The 26545-nt window shown below is 50.8% G+C and overlaps 17 protein-coding genes across 17 annotated transcripts; 11 read left to right on the top strand and 6 right to left on the bottom strand.

Annotated features, from left to right (window-relative positions):
• Positions 1-2: 2 nt before the first annotated feature.
• On the top strand, positions 3-1064 carry Bathy07g02030 (predicted protein; the record flags this gene model as incomplete). Its single annotated transcript, XM_007511786.1, has 1 exon — positions 3-1064. The coding sequence occupies one exon, from the start codon at positions 3-5 to the stop codon at positions 1062-1064; it is 1062 nt and encodes a 353-aa protein (XP_007511848.1).
• A 169-nt stretch (positions 1065-1233) lies between these two features.
• Bathy07g02020 (unknown protein) lies at positions 1234-2106 on the top strand (the record flags this gene model as incomplete). Its single annotated transcript, XM_007512225.1, has 1 exon — positions 1234-2106. The coding sequence occupies one exon, from the start codon at positions 1234-1236 to the stop codon at positions 2104-2106; it is 873 nt and encodes a 290-aa protein (XP_007512287.1).
• A 123-nt stretch (positions 2107-2229) lies between these two features.
• Bathy07g02010 (zeta-carotene desaturase) lies at positions 2230-4068 on the top strand (the record flags this gene model as incomplete). Its single annotated transcript, XM_007511994.1, has 1 exon — positions 2230-4068. One exon carries the CDS (start codon positions 2230-2232, stop codon positions 4066-4068), a length of 1839 nt encoding a protein of 612 aa, XP_007512056.1.
• A 289-nt stretch (positions 4069-4357) lies between these two features.
• On the top strand, positions 4358-4846 carry Bathy07g02000 (predicted protein; the record flags this gene model as incomplete). The annotated part of the gene is made up of 1 exon (XM_007511880.1): positions 4358-4846. The coding sequence occupies one exon, from the start codon at positions 4358-4360 to the stop codon at positions 4844-4846; it is 489 nt and encodes a 162-aa protein (XP_007511942.1).
• A 117-nt stretch (positions 4847-4963) lies between these two features.
• On the bottom strand, positions 4964-5737 carry Bathy07g01990 (predicted protein; the record flags this gene model as incomplete). The annotated part of the gene is made up of 2 exons (XM_007512090.1): positions 4964-5392; positions 5594-5737. 2 exons carry the CDS (start codon positions 5735-5737, stop codon positions 4964-4966), a joined length of 573 nt encoding a protein of 190 aa, XP_007512152.1.
• A 490-nt stretch (positions 5738-6227) lies between these two features.
• On the top strand, positions 6228-7748 carry Bathy07g01980 (unknown protein; the record flags this gene model as incomplete). Its single annotated transcript, XM_007512065.1, has 1 exon — positions 6228-7748. One exon carries the CDS (start codon positions 6228-6230, stop codon positions 7746-7748), a length of 1521 nt encoding a protein of 506 aa, XP_007512127.1.
• Positions 7749-7908: 160 nt separating this feature from the next.
• Positions 7909-9615, top strand: Bathy07g01970 (predicted protein; the record flags this gene model as incomplete). Its single annotated transcript, XM_007511830.1, has 1 exon — positions 7909-9615. The coding sequence occupies one exon, from the start codon at positions 7909-7911 to the stop codon at positions 9613-9615; it is 1707 nt and encodes a 568-aa protein (XP_007511892.1).
• Positions 9616-9777: 162 nt separating this feature from the next.
• On the bottom strand, positions 9778-10801 carry Bathy07g01960 (60S ribosomal protein L10; the record flags this gene model as incomplete). The annotated part of the gene is made up of 2 exons (XM_007512183.1): positions 9778-10451; positions 10657-10801. The coding sequence occupies 2 exons, from the start codon at positions 10799-10801 to the stop codon at positions 9778-9780; spliced, it is 819 nt and encodes a 272-aa protein (XP_007512245.1).
• A 384-nt stretch (positions 10802-11185) lies between these two features.
• Positions 11186-12540, top strand: Bathy07g01950 (predicted protein; the record flags this gene model as incomplete). The annotated part of the gene is made up of 2 exons (XM_007511989.1): positions 11186-11284; positions 11611-12540. The coding sequence occupies 2 exons, from the start codon at positions 11186-11188 to the stop codon at positions 12538-12540; spliced, it is 1029 nt and encodes a 342-aa protein (XP_007512051.1).
• A 364-nt stretch (positions 12541-12904) lies between these two features.
• Bathy07g01940 (predicted protein) lies at positions 12905-15649 on the bottom strand (the record flags this gene model as incomplete). The annotated part of the gene is made up of 1 exon (XM_007512191.1): positions 12905-15649. The coding sequence occupies one exon, from the start codon at positions 15647-15649 to the stop codon at positions 12905-12907; it is 2745 nt and encodes a 914-aa protein (XP_007512253.1).
• A 212-nt stretch (positions 15650-15861) lies between these two features.
• Bathy07g01930 (predicted protein) lies at positions 15862-18750 on the bottom strand (the record flags this gene model as incomplete). Its single annotated transcript, XM_007512181.1, has 1 exon — positions 15862-18750. One exon carries the CDS (start codon positions 18748-18750, stop codon positions 15862-15864), a length of 2889 nt encoding a protein of 962 aa, XP_007512243.1.
• Positions 18751-19152: 402 nt separating this feature from the next.
• Positions 19153-20940, top strand: Bathy07g01920 (predicted protein; the record flags this gene model as incomplete). Its single annotated transcript, XM_007512190.1, has 1 exon — positions 19153-20940. The coding sequence occupies one exon, from the start codon at positions 19153-19155 to the stop codon at positions 20938-20940; it is 1788 nt and encodes a 595-aa protein (XP_007512252.1).
• A 258-nt stretch (positions 20941-21198) lies between these two features.
• Positions 21199-22290, top strand: Bathy07g01910 (predicted protein; the record flags this gene model as incomplete). Its single annotated transcript, XM_007511843.1, has 1 exon — positions 21199-22290. One exon carries the CDS (start codon positions 21199-21201, stop codon positions 22288-22290), a length of 1092 nt encoding a protein of 363 aa, XP_007511905.1.
• A 169-nt stretch (positions 22291-22459) lies between these two features.
• Positions 22460-23632, bottom strand: Bathy07g01900 (peptidase putative; the record flags this gene model as incomplete). Its single annotated transcript, XM_007511855.1, has 1 exon — positions 22460-23632. One exon carries the CDS (start codon positions 23630-23632, stop codon positions 22460-22462), a length of 1173 nt encoding a protein of 390 aa, XP_007511917.1.
• A 185-nt stretch (positions 23633-23817) lies between these two features.
• Positions 23818-24207, top strand: Bathy07g01890 (unknown protein; the record flags this gene model as incomplete). Its single annotated transcript, XM_007511884.1, has 1 exon — positions 23818-24207. One exon carries the CDS (start codon positions 23818-23820, stop codon positions 24205-24207), a length of 390 nt encoding a protein of 129 aa, XP_007511946.1.
• Positions 24208-24463: 256 nt separating this feature from the next.
• Positions 24464-25093, top strand: Bathy07g01880 (predicted protein; the record flags this gene model as incomplete). The annotated part of the gene is made up of 1 exon (XM_007512194.1): positions 24464-25093. One exon carries the CDS (start codon positions 24464-24466, stop codon positions 25091-25093), a length of 630 nt encoding a protein of 209 aa, XP_007512256.1.
• A 142-nt stretch (positions 25094-25235) lies between these two features.
• Bathy07g01870 (unknown protein) lies at positions 25236-26363 on the bottom strand (the record flags this gene model as incomplete). The annotated part of the gene is made up of 1 exon (XM_007512082.1): positions 25236-26363. One exon carries the CDS (start codon positions 26361-26363, stop codon positions 25236-25238), a length of 1128 nt encoding a protein of 375 aa, XP_007512144.1.
• Positions 26364-26545: the final 182 nt, after the last annotated feature.

The following is a 26545-nucleotide window of genomic DNA, read 5'->3' as shown; positions in this document are numbered from 1 at the left end:
CGATGATTCTCCCCGCTTCTTCCTCCTCCCGAGTAGGACGACAACGGCGAGGACAACACCACCGTAATAAAAACCAATCCTCCTCATCCGTCGTCTCTTCTTCTTCTGTCGAGGACTTTGACGTCGCACACGACGACGAGGATGCAAAAAACACACTCGAAGACGACGACGAAACGCATCGACGACGACGGACGAGAACGACGTTTAGCAGACGGAACTCTCTCAAAGCCGGCGTGCTGACAGCTGCCGCAGGACTCGGGGTTTTTACCACGCTCTCCTCGTCGAACGTTTTCGGGGTTCAGGTTCCCACGTCGTCGTTTCTATCGTCCTCGATGGCGATGGCTGCCACGTCAGACGAGGACTTGACGTTTGCGTACTTCGGGAACGGGTGCTTCTGGGGAAGACAACACGAGTTCGTCTCCTTGGAAAAAGATATCTTGAACAGAGAAGACGTACAGGTGAAATCGTTGGCAGGGTACGCGGGAGGGAAACGAGGCGCGGGTGGGAAGAATAAAGACACCGTGTGTTATTACTACGGCGCCGCGGATACCGTGTATGAGCGGTTAGGCCACGCGGAAGTGGTACAAATAGCGTATAAAGACGAAGACGAGTTTAAGAAGTTTTGCGAGGTATATTTTAAGAACTTTAACAAGACGCCGTTTGGGATGCAAAGAGTGGACCCGCAAGATAGCGGGCCGGGATACAGGAACGTGGTCGGTATCCCGGGAGGGATCGAGAACGAGAAATTAATGAAACAGATGGAATCGGCAAACGCGAACGGAATGAAACTCGTTCGAGGCGAAGGCAACGATTTCGACAATCGAGGCAAACCGACCGAAAACGATCAGATTAATCTCGTCTGGATCGTAGATTCGGACAAATTGCCGTTTTACCCGGCGGAAAGGTATCACCAGTTCCACGACGGGTTAGGGTATAAGTTCCCGGAGTCGTACACCGTGGGTCTGAAACGCGCCGCTGAGAAAGCCGGCGCGATCGGAAAAGTCGCGGGATGTCCCGAAATGCGCGAAAAAGCTTTTGCAGATTTTGAAAGTTTAGAGGGATAACGGTGATGTGTATATTTTCTGTTGTTGTTGTTATTCCTCCTCCTCGAATGTGTACTAAACGCCGCGCTATTAAACGAGCGCGTATCGCGACATGTCTCCCCTTATAAGTCCTCACAACTCATAATTCTTCTCTCATTCGAAGAACAACACGCGCGATACGTGCGATAAAATGACGTCGTCGTTGAAACCGACGTTGAACCTTTCTCGTCCGCAGCTCAAAAAAGAGGACAACGACTTGGACGAGAACGCTTTATTCGCGCGACGACGGCGGGAGGAAGAAGAAGAAGACGAGGACAAAGATCGATCTGCGCCGGGGACGAAGAACGACGACGGGGAAACGACGACGAAGACTTTGAACGATGAGAACAATACTACCACGAATAACAACATCCTCCCGAACGAGAGAGCGCAGATTTTGAAAACGTTCGAAGCGCCGACGGAAGCGATGACGCTTTCGGAGTTTAAAAACTGTTTGATGAAGAAACGCGTTGGGGAATTGCGAGAGCTTTTGGACGAGGAGGAGGACGAGGACGAGGACGAGGACGAGGACGGATCCGAGAAGAAGAAGAAGAAGAACAGCAACAACAAGAAGAAGAAAAACGAGGAGGAGGAGAAGGAGCAGAAATTGGCGAGAAAACAAAAGCGGAGAAAGCTCGAGATTGAACAATACGCGCTCGCGCAAACGCTCGCCGGCGCCAAGTCCCGGTTCGAAGCCGAACGCGTCGCCGCGAAACACACCGAAGCGATGCAAAGAGTCCGCGCGGCGAAGCAAGAGGCGAACGCGGCCATCGAAAAAGTGAACAAACTCACCGAGGAGTTGCGAGAAAAAGAAGAGGAAGCGCGGAAAACGCACAAAGAGGAGAGAGAGAGACGAGCGCAGTCGAGGAAGACGGACGCTTCGAAACGAGAGGAGAGGAAGAACGTCGTCGAGGCGGAGCTGAGAAGACGCGAGAAAGAGAGACACCGGTTGGTGACGAACTTGAAGCAAACCATAGCTGAGGAAAGCGAGATGAGGAAGAAATTCATCGCCTTAAAGCAATAGCCATCGTAGAAAAGAGAGAGAGAGAGAGAGAGATCAAAAGCGTTGTGCGTCGCGAAATATCTCCACAGAGGCGCTTTTTATCCAAAAACGACGTCACTCAAATTCACACGTTCGCGCGCACACATGTCCTTCTCCTTCACCCGAAGTGTGACTTTTGCGTCCTTTATTAGCAGTCAATGCACGCACGCTTCCTCCTCGACTCGTTCGAGCCTCGAGAGGCGTCGGAGTCACCGCAGCAGTAGCAGTAGTAACCATAAACGCATTTTCATCGCGAACGCGTCACATCCGACTGAGGAAAAGGAAAAGAAGACGAGGAAAAAGATAGTCGTCGTCGGCGCCGGGTGGGGCGGGTGGGGCGCCGCGAAAGCTTTACTCGAATCGAACGAGTGCGAAGTTATACTCCTGGACGGTTTGAAAGACCCAACCGGGAAATGCGGGCAAAAGACAGCGAGCGGGAAACCGTTCGAATCCGGCGTGAGAGGCTTCTGGAAGGACTACCCAAACATCACCCATCTTTGTACGAATACGCTCGGGTTGCGCGAAGACGAAGTGTTCACGGAATTCACGCGATCGAGTTTTTTTAGCCCGGACGGGTTAGAAGCGACTGCACCGGTGTTTAGCGGCGCGGACGTGATGCAACTGCCCTCGCCTCTCGGGCAAGTGTTCGCGACGTTTGATAACTTTAAGCGGTTACCGCTGCAGGACAGAGCGACGATGGTCGGGTTGTTATACGCGGTTTTGGATTTGAATAGGAACGAGAGAGTGTTTGAGAAGTACGACAGAGCGACGGCACACGAGTTATTTACCAAGTGCGGTTTGTCGGAACGGTTGGTGGAGGAGTTTTTGAAGCCGACGTTATTGGTTGGGTTGTTCAAGCCTCCGGAGGAATTAAGCGCGGCGGTGACGATGGAATTGTTATATTACTACGCGTTGGCGCATCAGGATTCGTTCGATGTGCGATGGATTAAGAGCAAAAGTATCGGGGAGTTGATCATCGCGCCAATGGCAGAGATGTTGATGGATAAGTACGAATTAAACGTCAAAGGTGGATGCTTTGCGAAATCGTTACACTTGGACTCGGAGAAGAACGCCATCAACAAGGTGACGTATTTCGATACGACGTCAAAACGAGAGGTGGTCATTGACGACGTGGACGGAGTCGTCTTGGCGTTGGGCGCGAAAGGTTTAAAATCAGTCGTTTCAAATTCACCGGAGTTGGCGCGAAACGCGCCGGAATTAACCGCCGCGGCTTCGTTGGGAGCCATCGATGTCGTTTCCGTTCGTTTGTGGTTGGACAAATACGTCGCCACGGACACGCCGGCGAACGTTTTTTCGCGCTTCCCGGCGCTCCGCGGTGCCGGTGGCACGTTTTTCATGCTCGACCAGTTACAGAAAGATACCGAAAACGAGCTGTGGGGCGGCCAAGAAACGCCAAAAGGTTCGGTCGTCGCGTGTGACTTCTATAACTCGAGCGCCATCGCCACGCTGAGCGACGAAGACATCGTCAAAACGTTGACGAAAGATTTATTACCGGAAGCCGTCGAGGCGTTTCGCGACGCCGGCGTCGTCGACTTTTGCGTCCAGCGATATCCGCAAGCCGTTTCGCACTTCTCCCCGGGCTCTTTTACCAAACGCCCGCCTCTTCAAACCTCCGTCCCGAACGTCGTCTGCGCCGGGGACTGGGTCCGCATGGGTGACCGAGAATTCGGCGCGAAAGGTTTGTGCCAAGAACGCGCCTTTGTCAGTGGCATCGAAGCCGGCAACGCGCTCTTGCTCGAAACGTTAGGCCCGAGTCGATCGGAAGGTAAGAAACATCCCGTCATTCCAATCCGAGCGGACGAAACCCAAGTCGAGATTGGACGCGCCGTGAACGCCACCGTCTTGGGGAACTTGGAGGATTCGCTTTTAGGCCCACTCTTCTTTCCGAAAGACGGCGCGTTTAACGTTTTCGGTTTGCGGTGATGATAGTGATGATACCATCTGTGTATTATCGCGTTTTAGTGCAGAGAATAGCAGCATTTTTGTATTCAACTTGTAGTTTATCCGCATTTTTTGCCTCCTTGTTGTAATGCTTCAACGACCCCTCCTCTTGGTCTCCGCCAAAACCGCGACGACGACAAGAAAAGCCATTCACGGAAGAGACGACGATGGTTTTGTCTCCAACAAGAAGGCCCGCGCGTTTTTGTCGTCGTCTTCTTTTTCCCGCTCAGGAAAGAGAACGACAACACCAAAGCGTCAACAAAAGGGCAAAATGGTGTTCCTCGTCTCCGCGAAGAAGTTCCCCGACTCCTTTTCGTTACTCCCCTCGGATAGCTCGGACGCGTTATTTCGGTACCGCAAAGTCATGAGCGTTTTGTTTTTACTCGGGAGTTTGTTACACGCGCCGGACGTCGTCGGCATTGGCCCGCTTTCTCGTTTCAACGCCGTGAGTTCGTTTCAAGAGTTGCCAGTGCTGGCGAAACTGGTCACCGCGACGTGGTGCGTCGGCGGACCGATGTCTGCAGTTTTTGCGAATAAGAATCTACCAATCGCAGATTTTATGGTCGCGTTCGTGGCGAGCGTTGAGATTATCGTCGGCGTAGATTTTAAGAGCGGGTACGGGGTGGAGATTCCGGAGCCGATTATCGCCGCGCAAGCGGTGAATTTGGTGAGCGCCGTCGGGTTGCGGCTGTGGGAAAAGAAAGAGAAAGACGAAGAGGAAGAGAGAAGGGACGACGATACTAATAATAATACGCGGTGAATGACTCAGTAATAGTAGTAGTTTAGTATATTTAGAGAAGAAGTATTTAGAAGTGTAGATTTTGCGAAGGAGACCAAAAGTAGTCTCTCCTCGCGTCGTCCTCTAAATCGTCGTCGCTTACGACAACTGTCCGCAATCGGCGACGACAACCTTCTTACTCGTGGCTCCACTTTGAGACCCGACGGCTTCGATCGCCTTGACGACGTCCATCCCTTTCGTCACGCTCCCAAACACGCAGTGCTTCCCGTTCAACCACGACGTCTCCGCCGTGCACAAGAAAAATTGCGACCCGTTCGTATTCGGACCGGCGTTCGCCATGGACAAAATGCCCGGCCCGGTGTGCTTGAGCGTGAAATTCTCGTCCTCGAACTTGTTCCCGTAGATAGATTTACCCCCGGTGCCGTTTTGGTTGGTAAAGTCGCCGCCTTGGCACATGAACCCGGGAATCACCCGGTGAAACGGCGATTGCTTGAACCCAAACCCGGGCTCTCCCGTGCACAACTGACGGAAGTTTTCCGCGGTTTTCGGGCACACGTCCTTTCGGAGCTTTTATTATACATGCGTGTGCGTGTTGTTGTTGTTGTTGTTGTTGTTGTTGTTTATGAAAGAAGAAGAGGACCACCAGAGGTCGTCAGCGCCCGCCAAAATGAACGGAACAAAAAACGAATCGTCACTTTTGCCGCCGGTTGATGATGATTGGAAAAAAGTGATCGAGAATTTTCATCGTCATCGGAGAGAGAAAACAACGAACATCAACGCTTTCGCGAGAAGAAGAAGGAAACACTTTGCAGAAAAGAGAACAGAAACGATACGTATTCTCACCGTCATCTCGATTCTCCCGGCCGGTTGGCCGCCGATTTCCATGTCGAAAAAGACAACTGGGTTAGACATATTCTCTGAATTAAAGTTTTTTTCTTCTTCGCGTGCGTTTGTTGTGTAGAAAAGTGAAGGCGCTGTCGAAGACGAAAAAAGAGAGATATTTTCCCCTTTTTGTGGTCTCTCTCCTCTACGTAAATTGATTTTGGTTCGTTCGTGTCTTTATATGTTCTTCTCTCTGCTTTACTTCACGGCACGGCACACTACCCGCACGTATCTTTGCGTTTTCAGTTTCTACTCATACGAAACCGCGGTGAATACTGGGTATTGGAAACTCTCTTTCACCATCGATACTGCGCGTACGACGAAAAGCACTATGATGAGTTTAATTTGATGCACAACAGATTAATTTGTTGATTTTGACCAAAAAAGGCGTTTTGGAGCACTCGAGACGGAGGAAAAATTTCCTCATTTGTTATAACTCTCTTCTCGCTTCTGAAACGGAACACCACGGCGAGAAGTCCGAGAAATATATATATAGAACACGCATGAAACGCGACGCAAAATGATGAGTCGTTTTCTTCTGTCGTCGAAAGGTTGCGTTGGTTTCGTCGACCCCAAACCCGTCGTCTTTTGTCGACGAAATCATCATCGACGGGAAAAGAACCAACGACGACGCGTTGACGTCGTCGTCGTCGTCGCCTCGTCGTCGAAGAAGAACAAGAAGAACAAGAAGAGCGACGGAGGAGGAGGAGGAGGAGGAGGAGGAGGAGGAGGAGAACAAAATCAACCGCAACGAATTACCGGCAAAAAGAACGGCATGAGCGTCCACGCGCAGATTCGATTGGTGGACCGGTGGAAGAATTCTGCGAAGAACAACAACGCGGAAAAGAGCGAGTTGACGTCGTTAACTGGACCGAACGCGGCGAGTAAGAAATCGACGACGATTCAGACGACGACGCAACAAAAAGCAAACGCGAAGAACAACCAACACGTAAACGACGCGTACCAGGCAGAACTGAAACGACGACGCGTTTTAGCCGCGGAGAAACGCGAGAAGGAAAGAGAAGCGTATTTGCGGAAGGCGGCGCTGGACGCCAACGACGCGAGCCTGGGAGCGTTTTTCGATTCCTCGTCGAAGAAGACGAAGTGTTTCGTGGACGGGTACAACGTGTGCGGAGTACCGGACGAGGACGACGCGATGATGCGCGTCAGTGGGAAAAGCGGCAGTGGTGGCGGTATACCGCATTTGCGGAGGAGGTTTTTAGTGGAGGGAGATTTGGATGGAGCGAGGAAGATTTTAGAGGAGAAGGTGAAGGCGTTCGCGATTTCGAGGAACATGGAGTGCGTCATCGTTTGGGATAACAATAATTATCACACGAATAATAGTGGTAGCAGCAATAGCAATAGCAGTAGTAATAGTAGCACTGGGATGAGTGAGAAAGAGCGGGCGGAGGATATAGGCGATGGCGTGACGGTTGTGTTTACCGGCAACGGGCAACTCGCGGACGGGTACATCGAACGAGAAACGAAACTTCTCGCCGAGGAAAAAGACGGCAAGAACGTATACGTCGTGACGAGCGATAACGCCGTACGCATGGCGGTATCTTCAGCATACGCGCGCGTGATCGATTCGGGTAATTTTTGTCGCGAAATTCGCGACACCGAGCGCGACGAGGATGCGATTTTGAGAGAGCTCGCTTTAGACGCGCGGTGGGGAGGCGGCGCGAAGCAGAATAAAGCCTCCATCGGCGCGAGCGTTCTCGGCGACGCGTCCGCGCGCGAGAAAATGATGAAACTTCGCGAGATGGCGAGAAACTCGTCGAAAGCTGAAATGAACGAAAAGTTGGTCGGTAAGAGTGGAAGCTTTGGTCGATTTAAGCGGCAAAACAATACCGCTACCAAAGCGACGAAAAACAAAGACGCGACGACGACGACGACGAACAAGAAAGAAGCTTCGGACGGAGAAGGCACGAACGTCACGAAACGTTTACTCATGCGCAGAGCGCGAATGGATGAGAACGCGAACGACGACGACAGGAGCAGCAGTAGCAGTAGCAGTAGCGGACGATGGGGATCTTTTTAATAACGGCACGTTACTTTTCCTCCTCATGAAACAAAAAGTACACACCACAACTCACTTTTTATCCTCCTGTTCTTTATCTCACTCGTCATAAAAGAAGAGGACAAAAGAAGAAGATCGAGAGGAAGGAAAAGAGAGACGGAGAGTAGAGCGCGCGCGCGATATGATGATCGCCTCGTCGTCGTTGGGTGCGCGAACAAAACCTCCTCTTTCGTTCTCAAAATCGTTTCAGAAGAGGAAGACGAATTGGAAATCGAGCAGCCGCCGACGCAGCGCTTCTTCGTCTTCTTCGTCTTCCTCGACGACGAGCGAGGAGACGAACGCCGTCCTCCTAAACGCACAAGTTCAAGAAAATAACGCGAAGAAAAAGAAATCGCCGTTGTTATTCGAGGTATTCGGTTCGGATTTGTCCTCCTCGGCGCAGTACCCGGACGTGCCGCGAGAGCGAACGCACTGGGTGGAAACGGACGAACAGTTGAACGTTTTGGTGGAGGAGATTCGAGCGGCGATGAAAAAGGAGGAGGAAAAGAAGGACGACGACGACGACGGCACCGAGTATGAAAAGAATTCATATCGCCGCCAGCGGCTTCCCGTCGTGCTCGGACTCGATTGCGAGTGGAAACCAGGGGATAACACGCCGGTGAGTTTGTTCCAAGTGGCCACGAGAGAGAACGTGTATTTGTTGGACGTGTTTGCGTTCATGATGGATACCGGCGGCGGAGGCGAAGAAAAAGGAACGGCGGAAGCGTTCGATGCGTTTTTGAAGCTGTTGTTTGAAAACGAAACGTTAATAAAGCTCGGTTTTGGATTTGATTACGATATTAAGCGGTTGAGGATGTCGTACGCGCCGTTAGAGGAGACGTTATCGATGGATAGGAGGAAGAAAGGGTGGATCGACGTTCGCGAGTTGGCGTACACGGCGGACGCGGTAAGTTCGCACAATAAGAGAAAGTATAAGCACCAAAAACGAGTCGGTTTGGCTGCGCTGACGAGGGACATATTGAAGTGTAACTTGGATAAAAAGTGCCAAGTGAGCGATTGGTCGCAGAGACCGTTGTCGGATCCGCAGCAAAGGTACGCGGCGACGGACGCGTATTCGTTGATTTCGATTTTAGACGTCGTCTTGTTTTCGAGAGGTCGGTGGAATAACGACGAGGAGATTTCCGACGGGTTACAGCTCGTGCAATACGGCGGCGGTGGAAACGGAGAAGCTGGAGGAATAGACGGTCGATTCGTCAAGCGCGTGTCGAAATCGAAAATGGCAAAAATGGAAAAGGCGGCGTTTTTGAAACGACAAAATAGCTCCTCGCTGAGAAACGCTCGAGAGACGGCGTTGCACGAAGCGAAGGCGGATTTGACGCGGTGCGTCACGGATTATTTAGGATTCGCGTGCGTAGGACGCAAAGGTGCGATCGAATTGCTCTCAGAGAACGGGTGTTCCGTGCGAATGCCAAAGAAAACAAAGAGTAAAGTGGACAACTGGGAAAACGCCGTCGCGCTCTTTTTAACCGTGGACGAGCCGAAGAAGACGCAGCCGGCGCAGTTTCGGCGAAGAGAGGATGATAACTTTTTGACGTTACGCCTGGAAAACGCGGAAAAGTTTTTCAGCGAAGACGCGGAGGCGTACGCTCGAACGAAAGCGTGCAAAGCGAACGACGGCGGGAAATCTATCGTCCTCTTTGCGAAACGAGGAAGTAAAGGAAAATTTGTATTTTGCGGTCGATTAGAGAGCAACAGTAGCGGTAGTATTAGTGGTAGTAGCAATAGCGTGATAGCGAATAGTAGCGACGCGTTGGATTTGACTTTAGTCGACGGAGATCGCCTGAGTGAAACGCCGATGTTTTACCAAATCATCGGCTGTCATCTGTAAGTTTTTACGCGCGTGTATATAGTTACATCGTGTTGTGTAGTGAATTTAGACGTAGACGTGTTGTGATGTTGATATATTTACTGTATTTTTACGTTTAAATGATGTGTGGGGATTAATACGCTAAGTTTCTCTCTCTCTCTCTCTCTACCTACCATAGAAAATTTAGTGCAACGGTCGCTTGTACTCCATCGCCGCGGTTTCTTGGATGTGTTCAACCGGTCTCTTGGCCAACAAGCCGTGGTGAGACAAAACCTTTGCGTTTACCCCGTCCGGAAGCGCTCTCCCCGACGCCTTCCACTTCACGTAGTCGTCTCTCTTGAACTTCGTAAAGCCCCAGTTTGTACTCTGGACGATTTGCTGGCGTCCCGGGAACTTGAACTTGGCGCGACGGAACGCCTCCACCGCCTTCGTCGCGTGCACATCCTTCGTTCTAATCGACAACATGACTTGACCGATAGAAATTCTAGACGCCACCCCTTGCGGTTTACCGAAAGCCCCTCTCATGCCTTGCTGCAATCTATCAGCGCCGGCGCACGACAACATCTTGTTGATTCTCAAAACGTGAAACGGATGCAATCGAACTCTCAAGTGAAACGCATCCTTACCCGCGTTCTTAACCATGTACTTGTTCGCCGCAATACGACCGGCTTCCAAAGACTCGGAAGAGACTTGTTCCTTCTCGAAAGACACCAAGTGCACGCACGCCGGGAACGCGTCCACGGAGTACTTCTTCATGCCAGCATCGTAGATTCGGATTTTCGGGTCCGGAACGCCTCTGCAATACCTAGATTTCGGGTACGGTTTGTTCTTGATCACGCGGTAACAGCGCGCGGGACCTGTTGTGTTTTGTCATGTTTTGTTGGTTTTCATCGCGAGGAGAAAGAGAGAGAGAGAGAGAGGTAAGTTTCAAATTTCATTTCGAGATGAAAGAGGTCTTCCACAAGGAGGATCGCTCTCCTCTACCGCGCGTTTCGTAAACTCCCGTCGCGCGCTCCGCCAGGACGACGCGAACGTGAGAAACGTAAACCGTTCAAAAAACACCTCCAGAAAAGAAATTCTGCGTGACATTTGAACGCGAAAAGAACCGTTCGCATCCGCTCAGACTCCTAATAAACCCACTTGTTTCGCGCAAAGTCATCCGTGTAGCCCTATCCCACAGAACGGGAGCGCGAGAACGAGAGCCCATCGCGAGACGGAGAAAAACAAAAAATCTCTCTCTAAAACACACACGCGAGAGAGCAGACCGCGCGCACGCGCGTCCTCCGAGAGGAAGAAGAAGAAGAAAAAAAAGGACAAAAGAATAGAAAAAAGAACGCACGTCTCGCCATGATTGACTTCTTTATTCGGTCGAATTGAGGTCGCGTCGTGCGAGAAGACTGAAGATTTCGAGCGTTTTGCGCTTCACAAAGGGCGAAAACGGAAAGAAGGACAGACCCGAAAAAAAAAAAACGACAGGCAGGAAAGCAAAAAAAAAGAGCAAAATTTCTGTTGAAAAAAGTTTCAAATCACCAACAAAACACCAACAAAGTTCCGTAGCACGACTACTTCATACTTCTACGAATAAAGAATAATGGGCGCGAGCTTTGCAAAGATGGAAGCGCCTTTAGGCGCCGGAAGCGCTGACGACGGGTCGTCGCTCCTTCCACCGGCGGCGAGAGCGGGAATGACGGTACGTGTAAAAAAGAAAAGAGAGAGTATGAGAGAATTGGATTTCTTTGATCATCTCGTCAGCTCTGCTCTGAAATCATCATCCGCTCTCGCGTTGTTTTTATGTGTCTCGTTTTCTGCGTCGTTTTAGTGTTCCACTTTTACTTGCGCTCTCCTCCGAGGGAGGCGTTTAATTCTTCGGAATGTTCTGGGTGTTCGATGTTGTGACGAGTGTTACGCGCAGATCTTGAGTGGAACTCTCGTCGCGTTTTTATCGTCATCATCATCGTTCCTCCGCTGACGTTTTTTCTTCTCTCTTTCTCTCTCTTTATTATCGTATGAATCAAGGAACCGACGACGAGCGATGTGAACGGCAACAACAGCGAAACGAATAAAGAGACGAACAACAGAACGACGGACTTCGGGAACCTCCCGTTGCCGTGCAAATACGAAAACTTGCAGACGGAAATGCTCATGTCGCTCAAAGCGGATTTCTTTGAAGGCGCGAGATTTGATTACAACAAACAGCTGAACCAGAAGTTTTTCTTGTCGCACGGGTTTTCGATGACGAACGCGGAAATTCCAGCCGCGAGTGGACACATCATTAAGATTCCGTCGAGCTCGTACGAGTTTGGAGCGAACGTGGTGGATTCGAATTACATGTTGGTTGGGAGAGTGTTTACGGACGGGAGAGTGAGCGGACGAGTGAAGTACGACGCGACGGAAAATTTAAGCTTTCGTGTGCAGACGAGTAAAGAGAGAGAGTATTCGCAGATGATGTTGGACGTAGACGCGAAAGGATTAGATTGGCAAGCGCAGATGAAGTGCGGGAGTGGGGAGTTTTATGGGGTGAATTACATTCAAAGCGTCACCGAGAGAGTGGCTTTGGGCGGGGAAGGGTTTTATTTGGGCGCGAATCAAGGAGGGAAGAGCGGCGTCGGGTTTGCGGCGAGGTATAACGACGACGACGTGATTGCGACCGCGCAAGTAGCAACGACTGGGATGTGCTCGTTGACGTATTGCCAAAAGGTTGGGGAAAAAGCGATGTTGGCGAGCGATTTCTCGTGGAATTGGAACCATCGACAGGCGAGCGGGTCAGTCGGGTACGATTACGTGTTGCGACAGTGCAGATTGAGAGGGTCGATTGATAATCAAGGCGTGGTGGGGATGTTTTTGGAAGAACGGCTGAGCATGGGGTTGAACTTAATTTTTAGCGCGCAAATTGATCACGCGTCGAAAAACCACAAGTTTGGGTACGGGATGACAGTTGGAGAATAGATATGTATCGTCGGCGTCGGCGTTGATGTTTAAAAATAGAAATTGTTGACGCGCGGAACGCCGCAAAAGAAAAGAAAAGAAAGGAAGAAAAATAAGACCATCTTAAAACCAGAGAAAGACACAAAGAGAGAGAGAGAGAGGAAGCATGAGTAATAACCACCGAAAACAGCATATATATTAATAAGAAGAGTAAAGTATTGTTATTATTGTCCGTGCTCTCGTTTCTTCGTGTTTCAGATCTCTTTCGTATCTTCTCTTTTGTATACATCGTTCGACTATGACTACTTAACTATAAAACGCGTATATAAATCTACTCGCTAATGATTCTGTGGTGGACGTTAGTTGCGCACGCACCACATGGTATTTACAATCCGAATTTTCTGAGCGCTTTTTGGTATTCTTTCGAAAGACCTTGAACGATATCCCTCAGAGATTTTTTTTGCCCGGGTTCTTCTTTTGTCGGCGGCGAAGAGGTCTCCATAGGTAAAGATAGCGTCGATCCGTTGTATTGCATATCCGTAGATTCCATGTCCATCCGTCGAGAGTTCAAATTTGGTAACATTGACACTATTTCGGAAACCGTTATGGACGATCCCGCAAGTTTTTCGAGAGGATCTGTTTTCAAGACATCTTCGCTGACTTGTCCTTCCAAAGCCGCGCCGGCAAGCTGCCAGCGCTTCCTCGCCTCAAACACGGATTTCTTAGCTTCCTCCGTCACCAACCCGAGAGATTGGCGGAAAACGACGTGTCCGGGTGAGCTTTGCGATCTACGAGCGGCTTCTTGAGCGGACAATGTCGGTTTTGCGAACGAATCGGATTTCTTGAGCGTCACCACTTGCATCGGCGCAGGTGCCGCCGGTGGGGCGAGAATGCGCTGTTGAGATTTAGCAGCGGCGAGTGCACGCGCGTGCGACTGCTCAGCGGCGGCGGCAGCGGCAGCAGCCGCGGAGAGTTTTGGCGCACCGCCACTACCAGCAGCGTTTGACGTTGCAGGAACTGCGGCTTGTTCTCGGGCTACCTTTTGCATCACCTGTATTCTCGGTGGTTCCGGAATATACATCAAATCGCGCCACGCGTCGCATCCTTCCGTTCTTTCTTTCACCCACTTCGCAATGAATCCGTTCTTTCGTGTCTTTTGCGTTGGCGTCTTTACCTTGTCGTCTTCATTTTCTTCCTCCTCCGGAAAAGGCAAGAGTTCGCCGGCAAACGCTCTGATAGAGTTCACGTACGCCACGAACGAGACATTTCGTCCGAGCGGCGGGAAAACCTCGTACGGTTTCTCTTTCATATTCGCGACGTTATTAGAGTAGTTCACCAAATACGACGACCCGTTGCCGTTATACCTGTACGCTTGTAAGAGTTGGTTGTCGCAGTGGGATTGCATGGTCGGACATCGTTTATCGAAAGGTTCTCGATCGACGCCGGATTTACCGAAAACGTTATACGGTTTGAATGTTTCGCGGTTTTTCTTCTTTTGAAAGATCCCTCGTTTCATTTTTTCGTCATTTTCGTCGTCCGAGTTATCTCGAGAATATTCGCCGCCACCTTCGGAAACCAATTCGCTTTGCTGCTTAGAGGAGTCTCCGCCCAGATCATCCAACGACGGGAACATAGAAGACATTTGAAACGTCCCGTTAAATCCTTTCTTCTTACTCAAACTTTCTAATATTTTCTCGTGCACTAAGCTGCGCATCTCTTTCAAGCCTTGTTGAGCGATTCCAAAGTACGGCGAGTTTGGACCGTTGTAATCCTGACAGTTTGTATACATCAATCGCAAATCCTCCTCAAACATCGACCAGGACGTGTAGTATTTCTTTTCCTTCAAGTTTGAGCGAATAGTCGATATATCCATCGGTCGATCGATCATTTGAAAGTATCCCGGCGCGATAGCTTCCGTAACCGGATTCAAGAAGATTTTCTGCTTGTCGAGTTTTTGCAACTGTTTTATAATTTCCTCCATCTGACCTTTCTTTGGCGGCGGCAAATCGCTTTCTTTCATTTCACCACTACCACCACCACCACCGGCGCTTAAATTCTTACTCGATGGTATAGATGGAAAAGGGAGTTGTTGGTTTACCCTTTGCGGTTGTTGTCCAGCAATATCCATGCCTATACCGCTACTCTTTGCGCCTTTCTTCTTCCCCATCTCCTGTTCTCTCTCGAGCCTGGCGAGCATCGCGGCCGGTTTCCCGCCGCCGCCGCCACCAAACGGCGACGGCTTCAACGAACTCGGCGGATGATTGTTGTGTTGTTGATGCCCACTCCCACCACCACTACCGAACAATATATCGTCCGCCAAATTTGACCCACCGCTCGGCGGCGAAGGGAAATTTATATCCCCGATGTCGTCGAATATGTTGAACGCGGACACCAATCCGCTCGCACCACCGACCGTCGACGGCGGCGTTTGCTCCCTCTCACTCCTCCTCCCGTTCGTAGTACCACTTTTTTTCATCGTCCCTTTCTTCTGCGTTTTGTTGTTGTTCATATTATTCTTAGTGTTCTTCGTCCCCGGCGTGGCCGAGCGAGCGCTCGCCAAGCGACTCAACTCTAATCTATCGCTATCGTCTGCGCTCCCGCTGATATTCCCGGGACTCGTCGTATTCGTCGTCGTCGGTCCATCCGACGGTAACATCCCCATCATCATCATCCCACGAAGCTCTTTCCCTCGTCCCGTCTTCGGAACTGCCGCCGCCGCTTTAGGCGTCTTTGCCTTCGCCGGTCCTCTTTCCCTCGCGGCGAATTGTTGCTGCTGCCTTTCCAACGCCTCGATTTTCGCTTGCAATTGCTTCGCTTTCTTCTCCGCCTCGTCCTCGTCCTCGTCTGAATAATATGTATCGTCGTTCCTTCTCTGCTTTTTCGCTCCCATCCGCTCTTTCTCGTCCTCGTCCTCGAGCTCGTCGAACTCGCGCTTCTTCTTCTTCGTCTTCATCTTCGACCCTGGATTGGATTCGTCGTTTCCGTCGTCGTTTCCATCGTCGTCTCTCGTCGTCGTCTTGCCGGACAAAACCGCCGCCGGGGGACCGCCGCCGCCGCCGCCGAGCTTAAACGTAAAGCTCAGCTTCGGGGCGACGACTTTCTTCCCCTTTTCCTCCTCCTCCTCCTCCATTTTGTCAAAAGAAAAGCGAAAGTTGTGCGCGCAAACTAAACTACTCTTCTTGTGGTCTTTTCTTCTTAAATTCTTCTTAAATAAGGAAAATGTCAAATGCGTGGGAAAAAGGTTTAATACTTTGCGCAACCGTTTTGGGCGAGCGCTGCTTTTAAAAGAGTACTACGTTTTATTCGTATTCGAATTGTGCTAGTATTACTACGCGTTTACTACTACTTTTTCTTCTTCGATGCTTTCAACATCGCTTCTCTCTCTCGCACGATGGCGTTTTTCGGTTTGATGGATCTCTCCGCTTTCGACGTCGTCGTCGTCGTGAAGCCGGTTTTTTTTCCTCCTCCTCCTCCTCCTCCTCCAGTTTGTCCTCCGAATTCTTGGTACGTGAGTCCTTGCGCGCCGGAGAGTTTGGCTAGGCTGCCACCGACCGTGCGCGTGCGTCGTGCGGCGGCCAAGGCGGAAAGTTTTGCCTTCTTTTGTTTCATCAAGTTGCCTTCTAAATCGTCCTCGTCGACGTCGAGAACTTCTTCGCCGGCTTCGGCTTCGCCGGCGTTGAGCGTTTTCGCGAGTAAGTCCAACTGCGTGGCTTTCGTCGAGTACATGAGTTGCACTTTATCGTTTTCGCCGATTAAATCTGGGACGATTTTAAACGCGTAGCCTTGCTGAATGAGAAACTGTTGACGCTTGGTGGAAAAGTACATTTCGGACGTGTCTCTGGAAACGAGCGAGTAGAAGAAGGCGTTGTGATCGTCGCTGTCGTTCTTCTTACCAACTGTGGCCGCTTTAGGGCGCAAAATGCGCCCGAGACGTTGCGCTTCTTGTCGTCGGGATCCAGCGTGGGAGGATATTTGAATGATGACGTTCGCTTCGGGAATATCGATGGAGTTATCGCCAACTTTGGAGAGGAAGATGGTGTTGATCTCGTTGGAGTATTTGAAGGCGTGCAAAACGCGCGTGCGTTCGGCGTGACTGGTGTCGCCGTAAATGAGCGGTCGTTTCAATGCGGTGGCGTATTCGCGCAAGGCGAAGATGTTATCGGAGAACACGATCACTTTATCTTTCCTGAAGTTTTCATGGTACGTCATCAAGTATTGACACGCCATGAACTTGTTCGGGTTCATGCAGTATAACACTTGTTTTTTCATCGAGAACTTCGGGTCGAGGTACTTGGCGAAGAATTCTGGGGTCATCTCGCACCACACCTCGACGCATTGCACGTTTGCGATGTGCCCATCGCGTTGTAAATCGAGCCAATTCGCCTCGTATAACTTTGGGCCGATTAGAAAATTAAGATGTTCGACTTTATCGTCCTCGCGAACCAACGTCGCGGTGAGGCCAAGTTTACAGTGCGCTTTTGTGATGCCGATAACTTTTCGAAACATCGCCGCAGGGACAACGTGGACTTCGTCCAGGAGCATCGTCCCCCACTCCCGACCACGTATCGCGTTGAGAATCTTTTCTGAAGCTTCTGAACGTTTCCCACCCGCAGAAATCATGTTGTACGTGGTCACGCACACGCACGGACAATTGTTCGGAGGGAACGTCTCTTTGTTTTGACTCGTAAATCGAACAATCTCGCGATCGGTTAAATTCGTCCACAATTTGAACTGGCCCGCCCACTGATCGACACTCACCGACGAAGTGCACAAACACAAGCACGATTTCCCCACGCGAACGGCTGCGGCTATACCGGTTAGTGATTTACCGGCACCGCACGGTAAAACGATGATGCCACTTCTCGCGCGACCGTTGCCGAACATTTTCGAAAGCGACTTCTCCTGGTACGGACGAATTTTCGTCATCGGTTTCAAGCGCACGTTTAAGTTTGGATTCACCGTATCGTTGGTAAAATCGTACTCTTCTAAAGCTGGGAATCCTAGATTTCCAGGGAGACACCGCTGTTTCACTTTTTCTACGTCTAACGGTTTGATTTCAAACGAGTGGATCGACCGCGACGGATCGTATTCTGGTTTATTCAACTGCTCCTCGGCGTCGTTCTTTTCTTTCTCCTTCGCAACCTTCTCGTCTCCTTCTTGTTCTAGTTCTTGTTGTTGTTTCTCGGTCTGTGCGATGGCATCCGTTAACTTTTCCGCGCCAACTTCTTTCAAACCAAACGACGTCTCAAACATGCCGCTCATCCCTTTGCTCGCCCCGCTTTTGCCGGCGTTTGGATGGACCACCCTCGCGCTCCTCACCACCTCGTCTTGCAACAACTTCTCCAAAATCTTCGCATCCGGTGATTCCAAGAAAAACTTGTTCCTCTTCAAAACCAACTTGACTTTCCCGTAATTTTTCGTACACGCCGCGATGAAGTGTTTCACCTCCTCGCTTAAATTCGTCTTGGACAATCGATCTAAAACTTCCGCGATTTTCTCCGTCGTCAACCCAATACTCACCGCCGCGTACAGCGAGTGTGGCGTCAACACGTACTCGTGTATGTGTTCCGGTCGACACACCGGTTCCGCGACCGCGATTAAGAAATCGTACGCCGCTTTATACAGAGGACTAAACGACTCTAAAAATATCCTGCCGTCCGAACACACCCACAACGGCCGATTCGGATGGTCCACTTTCAAACTCAAATCGCTAAAATCGTTCTCGCCGAACCCGGTGCCGCCTTCCCAGAGCGAGTTGGTCGCCTTTTCGTCCTCGCTCTCCGACTCCTCGTCCTCGTCTGAATCGTCCTCCTCTGAATCTTCTTCGTCTTCCTCTTTGGCGGCGACAGCCGCGCTCTTCCTCTTCTTGCCGGTTTTCTTGCTCGTCTTCGCTTTTTTCTTTCTCACCTTCCCAACGTCGTACTCCTCGTACTCCTCTTCCTCTTCCTCCTCTCTCTTTAACCTCTCCGCGAACGAGGACTTCTTCATCGTAAACGTCAACATTTTATGCTTCTTCTTCTTTTTTTGCTTCTCCTCTTGTTGAAAGTCATCCTCCTCATCTTCATCTTCGTCCTCATCTTCTTCCTCTTCAAACGACGACGACGACGAAGGACTGCTCATCGACAAAACGTCTTCCTCATCCTTCTTCTTCTTCTTAAAAAAAGTCACCTTCAGCGATCCAGTCTGCGTCGAAATCGTCGGCGTCTGCTTCTTCCCTTGCTCTTCGTGCATCGCTTCCTTCGATTCCAATTTTACTTTTTTCATCTCTCTCGTCTCTCTCTCTCTCTCTCTCTCTCTCTCTCTCTCTCTCTCTCTAAACTTCCTCCAAAAACAGACAAGCAGGAGGCCACCACAACAAAACACCAACACCCAGAGCCAACAATTGAGAGAGACGAGAGAGGAGAGAGAACGAGAGAGAGAGGAGTACAGCAGCAACAGAACAGAGCAGCAGAACGTGTGAAGTAAAACAAAAGAGAAGAGAGAGACAAGAAAAGTTTTATTTAGGGTTTCCCATCTATTAGGGTTTAGAAATTCAAAAACAAAAGAGAAGAAAAAAATCCATCAGAAGCTCCGTAAGAGACGGAGCAGAGAGACACACTGACGCGCGCATTTTGCGGAGCACACATGGAGAAGATGACCGGCGAGGACGTGAAAAACATCACCAACGATACCACCGAAACATCCGCCGCGACCTCGTTCAAAAAGAAAGAGGAAAGAAAAGACGACGACGACGAGAAGGATGATGAGAGGAACAAAAAACGGAAACTTCTTTCTCTTTTGGAGCGGAGAATGATGGGAGGAAAAGAGAAGGATGGAAACGAAACCGAGGCGGCAAAAGTCGTCGCTCGAGCGACCGAGATATCAACGAAAGCGACACAAGCAGCACCGGGTGGTGGTGGTACTAACGATGATGATGCGACGAAAACACAGATGAAAAATACGTTCGTCTGCGAGGCGAACGATTGCGTGCACTTTCACCTGTTCGAAGGAGACAAAGGAGAGGAAAAAACGTTTGAACCGGAGTTCGCGCACCAAGTCTTCCGCGAGGACGAGACGATTTACGGGTACTCGGAGGATTTATCGGTGGATGTTTTGTGTGCACCGAACACGTTCGACCCGCGATTCGTGGACGTCACGTACGGGGAGAAAGTGCGATCGAGTTTGAATCCGGCGGATGATATTCGAGCGAATTTGAACGCGTGGTTCCCGGAAGCGGGGACGACGACGACGAAGGAGGCGTTTTTGAAACAGGCGGAGGAGACGAAGGAGATGGAGATTCCCGGAGATGGTGGGAAAATTATCGCAGAGTGGGACGGGGAAGGCGAGGAGGAGAGCGGGTTGAGGTATTCCGTTCGCCAGTTTGAGTTTAAGGAGTCCGAGAGGGAGACGGTTGGGCGATGGCACGATAACGTGGAACCGTTTGTGGCGTTTTATATCGACGCCGCGTCGAAGATTGATAAGAGCGACGGAAGGTGGTTGTGGTTCGTGTTAATCGCGCAGAAGAAGGATAATTTGAAACGGTGGGCGACGTGCGGATTTAGCACTGTGTATCAGTTTTACGCGCATCCTTTTCAACGAAGGTTGAGGATTAGTCAAGTGTTGGTGTTGCCGCCGTACCAAAGGAAAGGGTTCGGGGCGAAGCTTTTAGACGCGGTGAGAGTGTACGCGCAGATGCAAGATAAAGAAGAAGGGAAAGAGATTGCTGATATTACGGTCGAAGACCCGACGGATCAACTGCAACGTTTACGAGACGTTCGTGATTGCGTCGCGGCGACGGAAAACGAGGGCATCGTCCAAGCGGTGAAAACCGCCGCGCGCCTCGCGTTTGCCGCCGCAACCTCCTCCGCGAACAGCGATCCTCTCGTCGACGATAGAAAACAAAAACTCAAACGCGCGCAATCCGCGCTCCGTCTTCCGAAACTCTGTTACGACACCAACTTCAAAAAAGACTTGAAAATATGCGAACCGCAAGCCAAACGCGTCTGGGAAGCGCTCTTGTTCGTTTGGGCCAAACAATGCGGAGCGCCAAACGAAGGCATCGTCGCCGACGCCTTCCGAACCAACGTGCTCAACCGCTTAAAGAAAAAACACATGGCCAGTTTAGGCAAAGGCGAAGACGACGTCGGGAGCAAACGCATCCGCGACACCGAGGACGGTTTCATCATGTGCAAAGGCGGCGGCGAAGGCGAACGCGTAGAAATCGAAGACGTCGTCGCGACGGAGAATGAGAAAAAGAATATCAACAACAACAACAACAACCGAAAAGGAGGAGAAGAGGAACATCATCATCGCCACAACCAAACCGACGACGACGACGGAGGAGACGACGCGCGGCCGAAAGATCCAGCCGAGGCTTTAGCCAACCTCTTCCACGAGTGCTTGCAAAACCTCTCCTATTTGAGCGCTGTTGTGAAAATGTAATAAGAGAACAAAGGTAACCCAAGTCACTCAGGCCAAGCACAACGACGAATACGTTTCATTTCATTTCATGCATACATCTCGCGCGTCAAATATATACGCGCGTAATTAGGCGACGCGTCTCGTTTTTGAACATTTTTGGAGTCTTGGGATTTTCCCCTCTGCCAATTCTCTTTCGCTTCACTTCACTTCAAACCTTTCTCTCTCTGAACGCATTCACGCGCGCACACAAAAAGAAAGAGACAGACTCTCGAAAAAAGAATGAAACGATTCCTCTCCAACGTCCGGAGAGCTGGGAACAACGAATCTCTCGGGGAATTCGGCAAGATGAAACTCCACGTCTGCTCGAGCTCGAACCCGACTCGCCAATTGGAAACGATCGACGATTTACCGGAAGACGCGACCGTGCTCGACCTGAAGAAACGCTTCCACATGAAGAAACGAAAGTATTACCCGAGCCGACAGCGGTTCACGAAGTTTATTAATAAGAGTGAAACGGAAAAAGAAGAGGAGGAAGAGGAAGAGAAGAAGACGAAGAAAAATGTCTTCAAGGGCGAAGCGTTAGTGCCGGATGGGAAAAAGCTGAGCGAATTCGGAATAGGGTACGGAGACGTCGTCTTGTTCAAAGATTTAGGCCCGCAAATCAGCTACCAGGCGGTCTTTTTCTGGGAATATTTCGGTCCTCTGATGGTGTATTTACCGTTTTATTTCTATCGCGAGAGAATATACGGACGGTTTTTTGGATTCTCGCCGAAGGAGTGCGCGAAGCCGTTTGTTCGGGCGCAAACGCTCGCGCTGTGGTTTCACTCGGCGCATTACGCGAAGAGAATATTCGAGACGTTTTTCGTGCACTCGTTTTCGAGAGCGACGATGCCGATATTCAATTTAATTAGGAACTGCGGGTATTATTGGACATTCGCTGGTTTGATGTCGTATTTTATTAACCATCCGAGGTACACGAGTCCGGGGGATAGGCAAGTGACGATTGGGTTCGTCCTGAGCGCTTTGTTTCAGCTCGGGAATTTCAGGTGTCATGTGATTCAAAAGAGATTGAGAAGCAGTGGGGGGTCTTCTTCTTCTTCTTCTTCTTCTTCTGAGACGAAATACGTCATTCCGAGCGGGTTTTTGTTCGATTACGTGACGTGCGCGAATTATTGCTGCGAGATTTACCAGTGGTTGGGCTTTAACATCGCCACGCAAACGGCGTTTGGATATTTGTTTTTGATGGCCGGGATGAGTCAAATGTTCCCGTGGGCGGTGCAAAAACACAAGAGGTTGAAGAAACTGTTCGACGGGACCAACGGGAGGAAGAAGTTCAAGCGACGATTTATCGTTTTGCCGCCGTTCTTTTAAATAATCGAGAACGATTTCGAGAGAAAGAGAACGAGCCACTAAAACGACGACGAATACTGAATACACCACAGAATCTATTTATACTATTACATTTTAATCTACCCTACATCTACGCTTTAATTACGCGTTACGTCGTTATACACATCTACTTTTTACAAGCGTTTTCTTCTCACCTCGGCACGTACGTCCTCCCGCTGATCAACTTCTTCTTAGCGCTCATTTTAGGCTCTTTCTGTGCCCTCTTTAACGTTTCTAAAAGTTCCTCCGCTTTCCCTCGCATCTTCTCGTGCCAATATCCTTTCGAACACTTCAAATGAGACTTGATAAAGTTCGGGAAACTCGCCAACATCCACACGGCTCTTTCCAGAGACTCTTTCGTCTTCACGTGTCTCGGAAATATCACGAAGGAAACATACCCACCATTCGCGTTCAAATCCATCTCATCGACCTCGTCACCATCTCGCGTTGTCGCATCGACGCTCGTCGTCAACTCCAACGGCGGCTTCTGCCCTGGTTTATGATAACTCACGAACGGCGCCGCGCTCAACTTTGCGCTATTCCTCGACGCCTCGGCGAAGTGCGCCAAAAACGCCCTCGCAATCACCACCTCGTCCTCGTTATTCGACAGCGACGAAGAAACGTGCATCGGAAACACAACCGTACACGATCTCCTTTCCTCCGCACCTTCCTTCAAAGTGTCATCTTCCTCCACTTTACAATACATCGACACCGACGGCGACGCGAATTGCCGTCGCAGCGAAAACGAACGACGCTTCGCCTTCGCCTCCTCTTCCTCTTCCTCCTCCTCCACCACCAATCGCCGCAAACACGCTCGCAACGTCCCGTACCCGGCGTACACTCTCACACTCGATATTAAATCGATCATCTCTTCCTTCTCCTCGGCTTCGTTCAGTTTCTTCAAATCCACCTCCACGGTCGCGTCGTACCCGAATTCCGCCTGTTCTTCCTCCTCCTCCTCAGCATCATCACTTCCCCCTAAAACGCGCACTTTCCGGATGATTCCGAGAGCTCGACCGCGCTCGAACGCGCCGCTCGATGATAAGGAGAGGAATTTTTCCCTCGTCGTCACTCTTTCGTTGTTACTCTTTTCATCGTTGCTTTTTGGAAACGCGACGGACACGAGCGCGATGAGAGTGCTCTTCACGTCATCCTTCGAGGAATAGGTCGACGAATGCAATTCGCAGCGGAAAGAAACGTCGTCGAATTCGTGCGCGATTTCGCACGAGATTTGATCATTATCTTCATTCGCGATTGCTCGCAGGAGCCAATTCCGGACGAACGGGGACGCGAAGTACGCGTTGTTGTTCTCGAATTGAGTCATATAATTTCGCGAAACGATGCGCGCGCGCGTTTCTCGCGCGTGATGTTCTCTTTCCGCGACGGATGGATTTGTCCGGGAAAACGACCGCAAAATCGACAGTTACGCGACCGCTCTTCTGAAGGGCTTCTTTTCTCTCTCTCTCTCTCTTTTGCCTTTGCGCGTGCAGAGAACGGATGATGCTTCGAATGCGCTTTCGCGTTTCGGGTTTTCCTTTCCCTTTCCCTTTCCGCTTTGGGAGAGCTTTCTTCTTTCTCTTCCTCTTCGTCTTCCTCTCGCCGGGATGGTTTTCCCCAAAGCCGGGAGGACAAAATCTGCATCGTCCGAAGTCCCTTTTCGTCCGCGTCGACGCGAGAGGAAGTTTTATTGGCAGCAACGGTGTTAGCAGCGACGGCACGCGCCACCACCACCAGTACGAGTATCGCGAACACGCGTTCGTCGGGTACACGGAGAAGACCAAGAAGACCAAGAAGAAGTGCACAGATGTGGTCCAAATGTGCGACAGTTGGGCTTCGAAGGGAGAGTGCGAAAAGAACCGGGAGTACATGTTCGAGAACTGTTGCTGCGGTGCGTCGTAGTAATAGCAGTAGTAGTAGCGCGACGATATTCCTCTTTCTTTCTCTCTCTCGCGCTTTTCGCTCTCTTTTACCCACCACCGCGGATGATGGTATCGATCGAGTCTCTCTGGGACGACGCGCTTTGCGTAAACGCTCGCTGACGACGCGTATATTTTAAAACGCGTATTATATCCACCTCTTTTGCTTTTACGACGCGCGGTAATTAACCACTACTCGCTTGTTACGCGCAGCGTGCGACGACGCGGAGTGTCCGTCGATGGAGTCGCCGCCGCCGAATGTTGACGACGTAAACGACGACGCGTCGTCTTTGACCGCGGCGAGGGAAGGTTTGATGGTTGACGAGAGAAACGTTTTAGTTTTGAAAGACGTGCGCTTCGGGGGAGGCGATGACGTAGGAGGAAACCGTCGGCGGATTAGGATACGGTTGCTGGAACGAAAAAGCCCGAAGATTGTGGACGCGTTCAAAGAGTTCGGGCGGAACGGTGTTTTGGGTACTTTTTACAGGTCAGAAGCTGTTCCGGAAGTTGGCGCGATAGATAATTACGGTGGGCCTGGACCACCGTACGCTTTGATACAAGCGACGCAAAACGGGAGGATGAACGGTGGAAGGATGCCGAGAGAGTTTGCGCCGATGGTCGAGAGAGGGTACGTTTGCTTGATAGGAGAAGGCCCAGATTGGTTCATAGCGATTGGATCTCACCACGAGTGGGGACACGGTCATAGCGTTTGGGGGATAGTAGAAGACGACGAATCGTTAGAAGTGGCAGACGCGATAACGCGACTGCCGATTAGACACGAAAAGTGGGGCCAGACCAACGTCACCGTTTTACTGGAAAAAGTGTCGTTCCAGTACGGGATAGAAGAGGTGGGTTACAAAAGAATATGAAATAATATGTGCTGGAAGTAGTAGTTTTTAAAAAGAGTCACTCTCTCATCGCCTTTTGTCTTCTCTCTCTTTTTCCCGCGCGTTCAGTTCAAATCGCAAAGCCGAAGAGAAGCAGAACAGCACGAGTCGCCCTCTTCTCCCTCTACTCACCTTTTGTCTTCGGAAAAAGAAGGGAGTCGGTGGGAAAAGGCATCGTTAGCATCGCGAGGAAGCCAGCCACGGCGCCAAGCAATAAGATGAACCCAACGATCGTCGCCGCAGCTTTATTCGGATACTCTTTCGCAGACCTCCCATCCTCGCTCGAGTCGTTTTCTTGAAGCAACGCTCTTCGTTTTCTTTGACTTTCGACGATCTCGTTCTCTTCTCGAGCTTGAGCAACCACCATTACTCCGAGCGCTCCCACGCGCTCCAAAACGTCCTCGATTTTCTTTTCCACAAACCTTTCGATTTTCTTCCTCTCGGTCGCATCTAATCCATCCAACGCCGCCATCCCACAAATTTCCGCGTACGCCACTTCGATTTCACTGGTATCTCTCGACGATGAAACTTTCCCTTCGCCGAACCTCTCCGCCGAGCGCTCCGAAAAACACGCCAACTCTTCGCTCAGTCGCCTCAAAGCGGAGGAGACGAGAACATCTCTAGACTTCACACCGGTTTCTGAAACCATCGCTCGTTCGTACGCGTCCGCCTTCTCCCTCTTCCCGCCGCCATCCATCTCCAGAAATTCAGCGCGGTTGCATTGCATCGACACCGATTCGCTTCCGCCGCACGACGACGACGCCTTGGCCTTCGCCGCGAACTCGTACATTGTTGAAGACGCCGACCACGAACGCGTCGGAGAAGGTGAAGAAAAAGAGGAAGAAACGAAAGATCCCTCCTCGCCTCCTCCGACGCCGCTGCTGCACACCGATATCAGAATAACATCTCGCTTTCGCGCGAAATCCTCCGCGCTAAACCTCGCGCTCAGCGTTTTCTCCGTTTCTTCTTCTTCGTCTTCCTCTCGTCGAACCAAATTTTCATCCGTCTCGTCGTCGTCTCGCTTCGTCGCGAGCGCGAGCACCGCTTTCAGCGTCGACTCGTGCCGAACGCGCGAAAAGCCGCCGTTCCTCGCCTCCACGTCCTCCTCTTCCTCCTTCTCCTTCTTTCCTCGCGAGTTTCTACCGCCGCCCAAGACGGAAATCGAGACGTGCCACGCGTTCTTCTCGTTCTTTTCCTCCGCCTCGCGCGTCGTCGTCGTCGGTGGTTTTGCCGCAGACGCGAACACCACCATCTTCGCCGTCGAGGAATAACGACGCGGAGACACCAAAAAAGACAACGCGAGGACGTGCACGAGCGAGAGGAGGAGGAGGACAAACGTCGTCGTCGTCGTCGCCGTGGAACGTTTCGACGACGAAAACGTCATAGAGTTGAGCAAGCGAGGTGAAAATTGTGAGAGAAAAGGCGAGTCATTCT

The sequence above is a fragment of the Bathycoccus prasinos genome, assembly GCF_002220235.1.
Source record: "Bathycoccus prasinos genomic : Chromosome_7".
NCBI classification, from domain to species: Eukaryota; Viridiplantae; Chlorophyta; class Mamiellophyceae; order Mamiellales; family Bathycoccaceae; genus Bathycoccus; species Bathycoccus prasinos.
The sequence above is the reverse complement of the archived record's forward strand: the minus strand, read 5'-3'. Positions and strand labels throughout refer to the sequence as shown.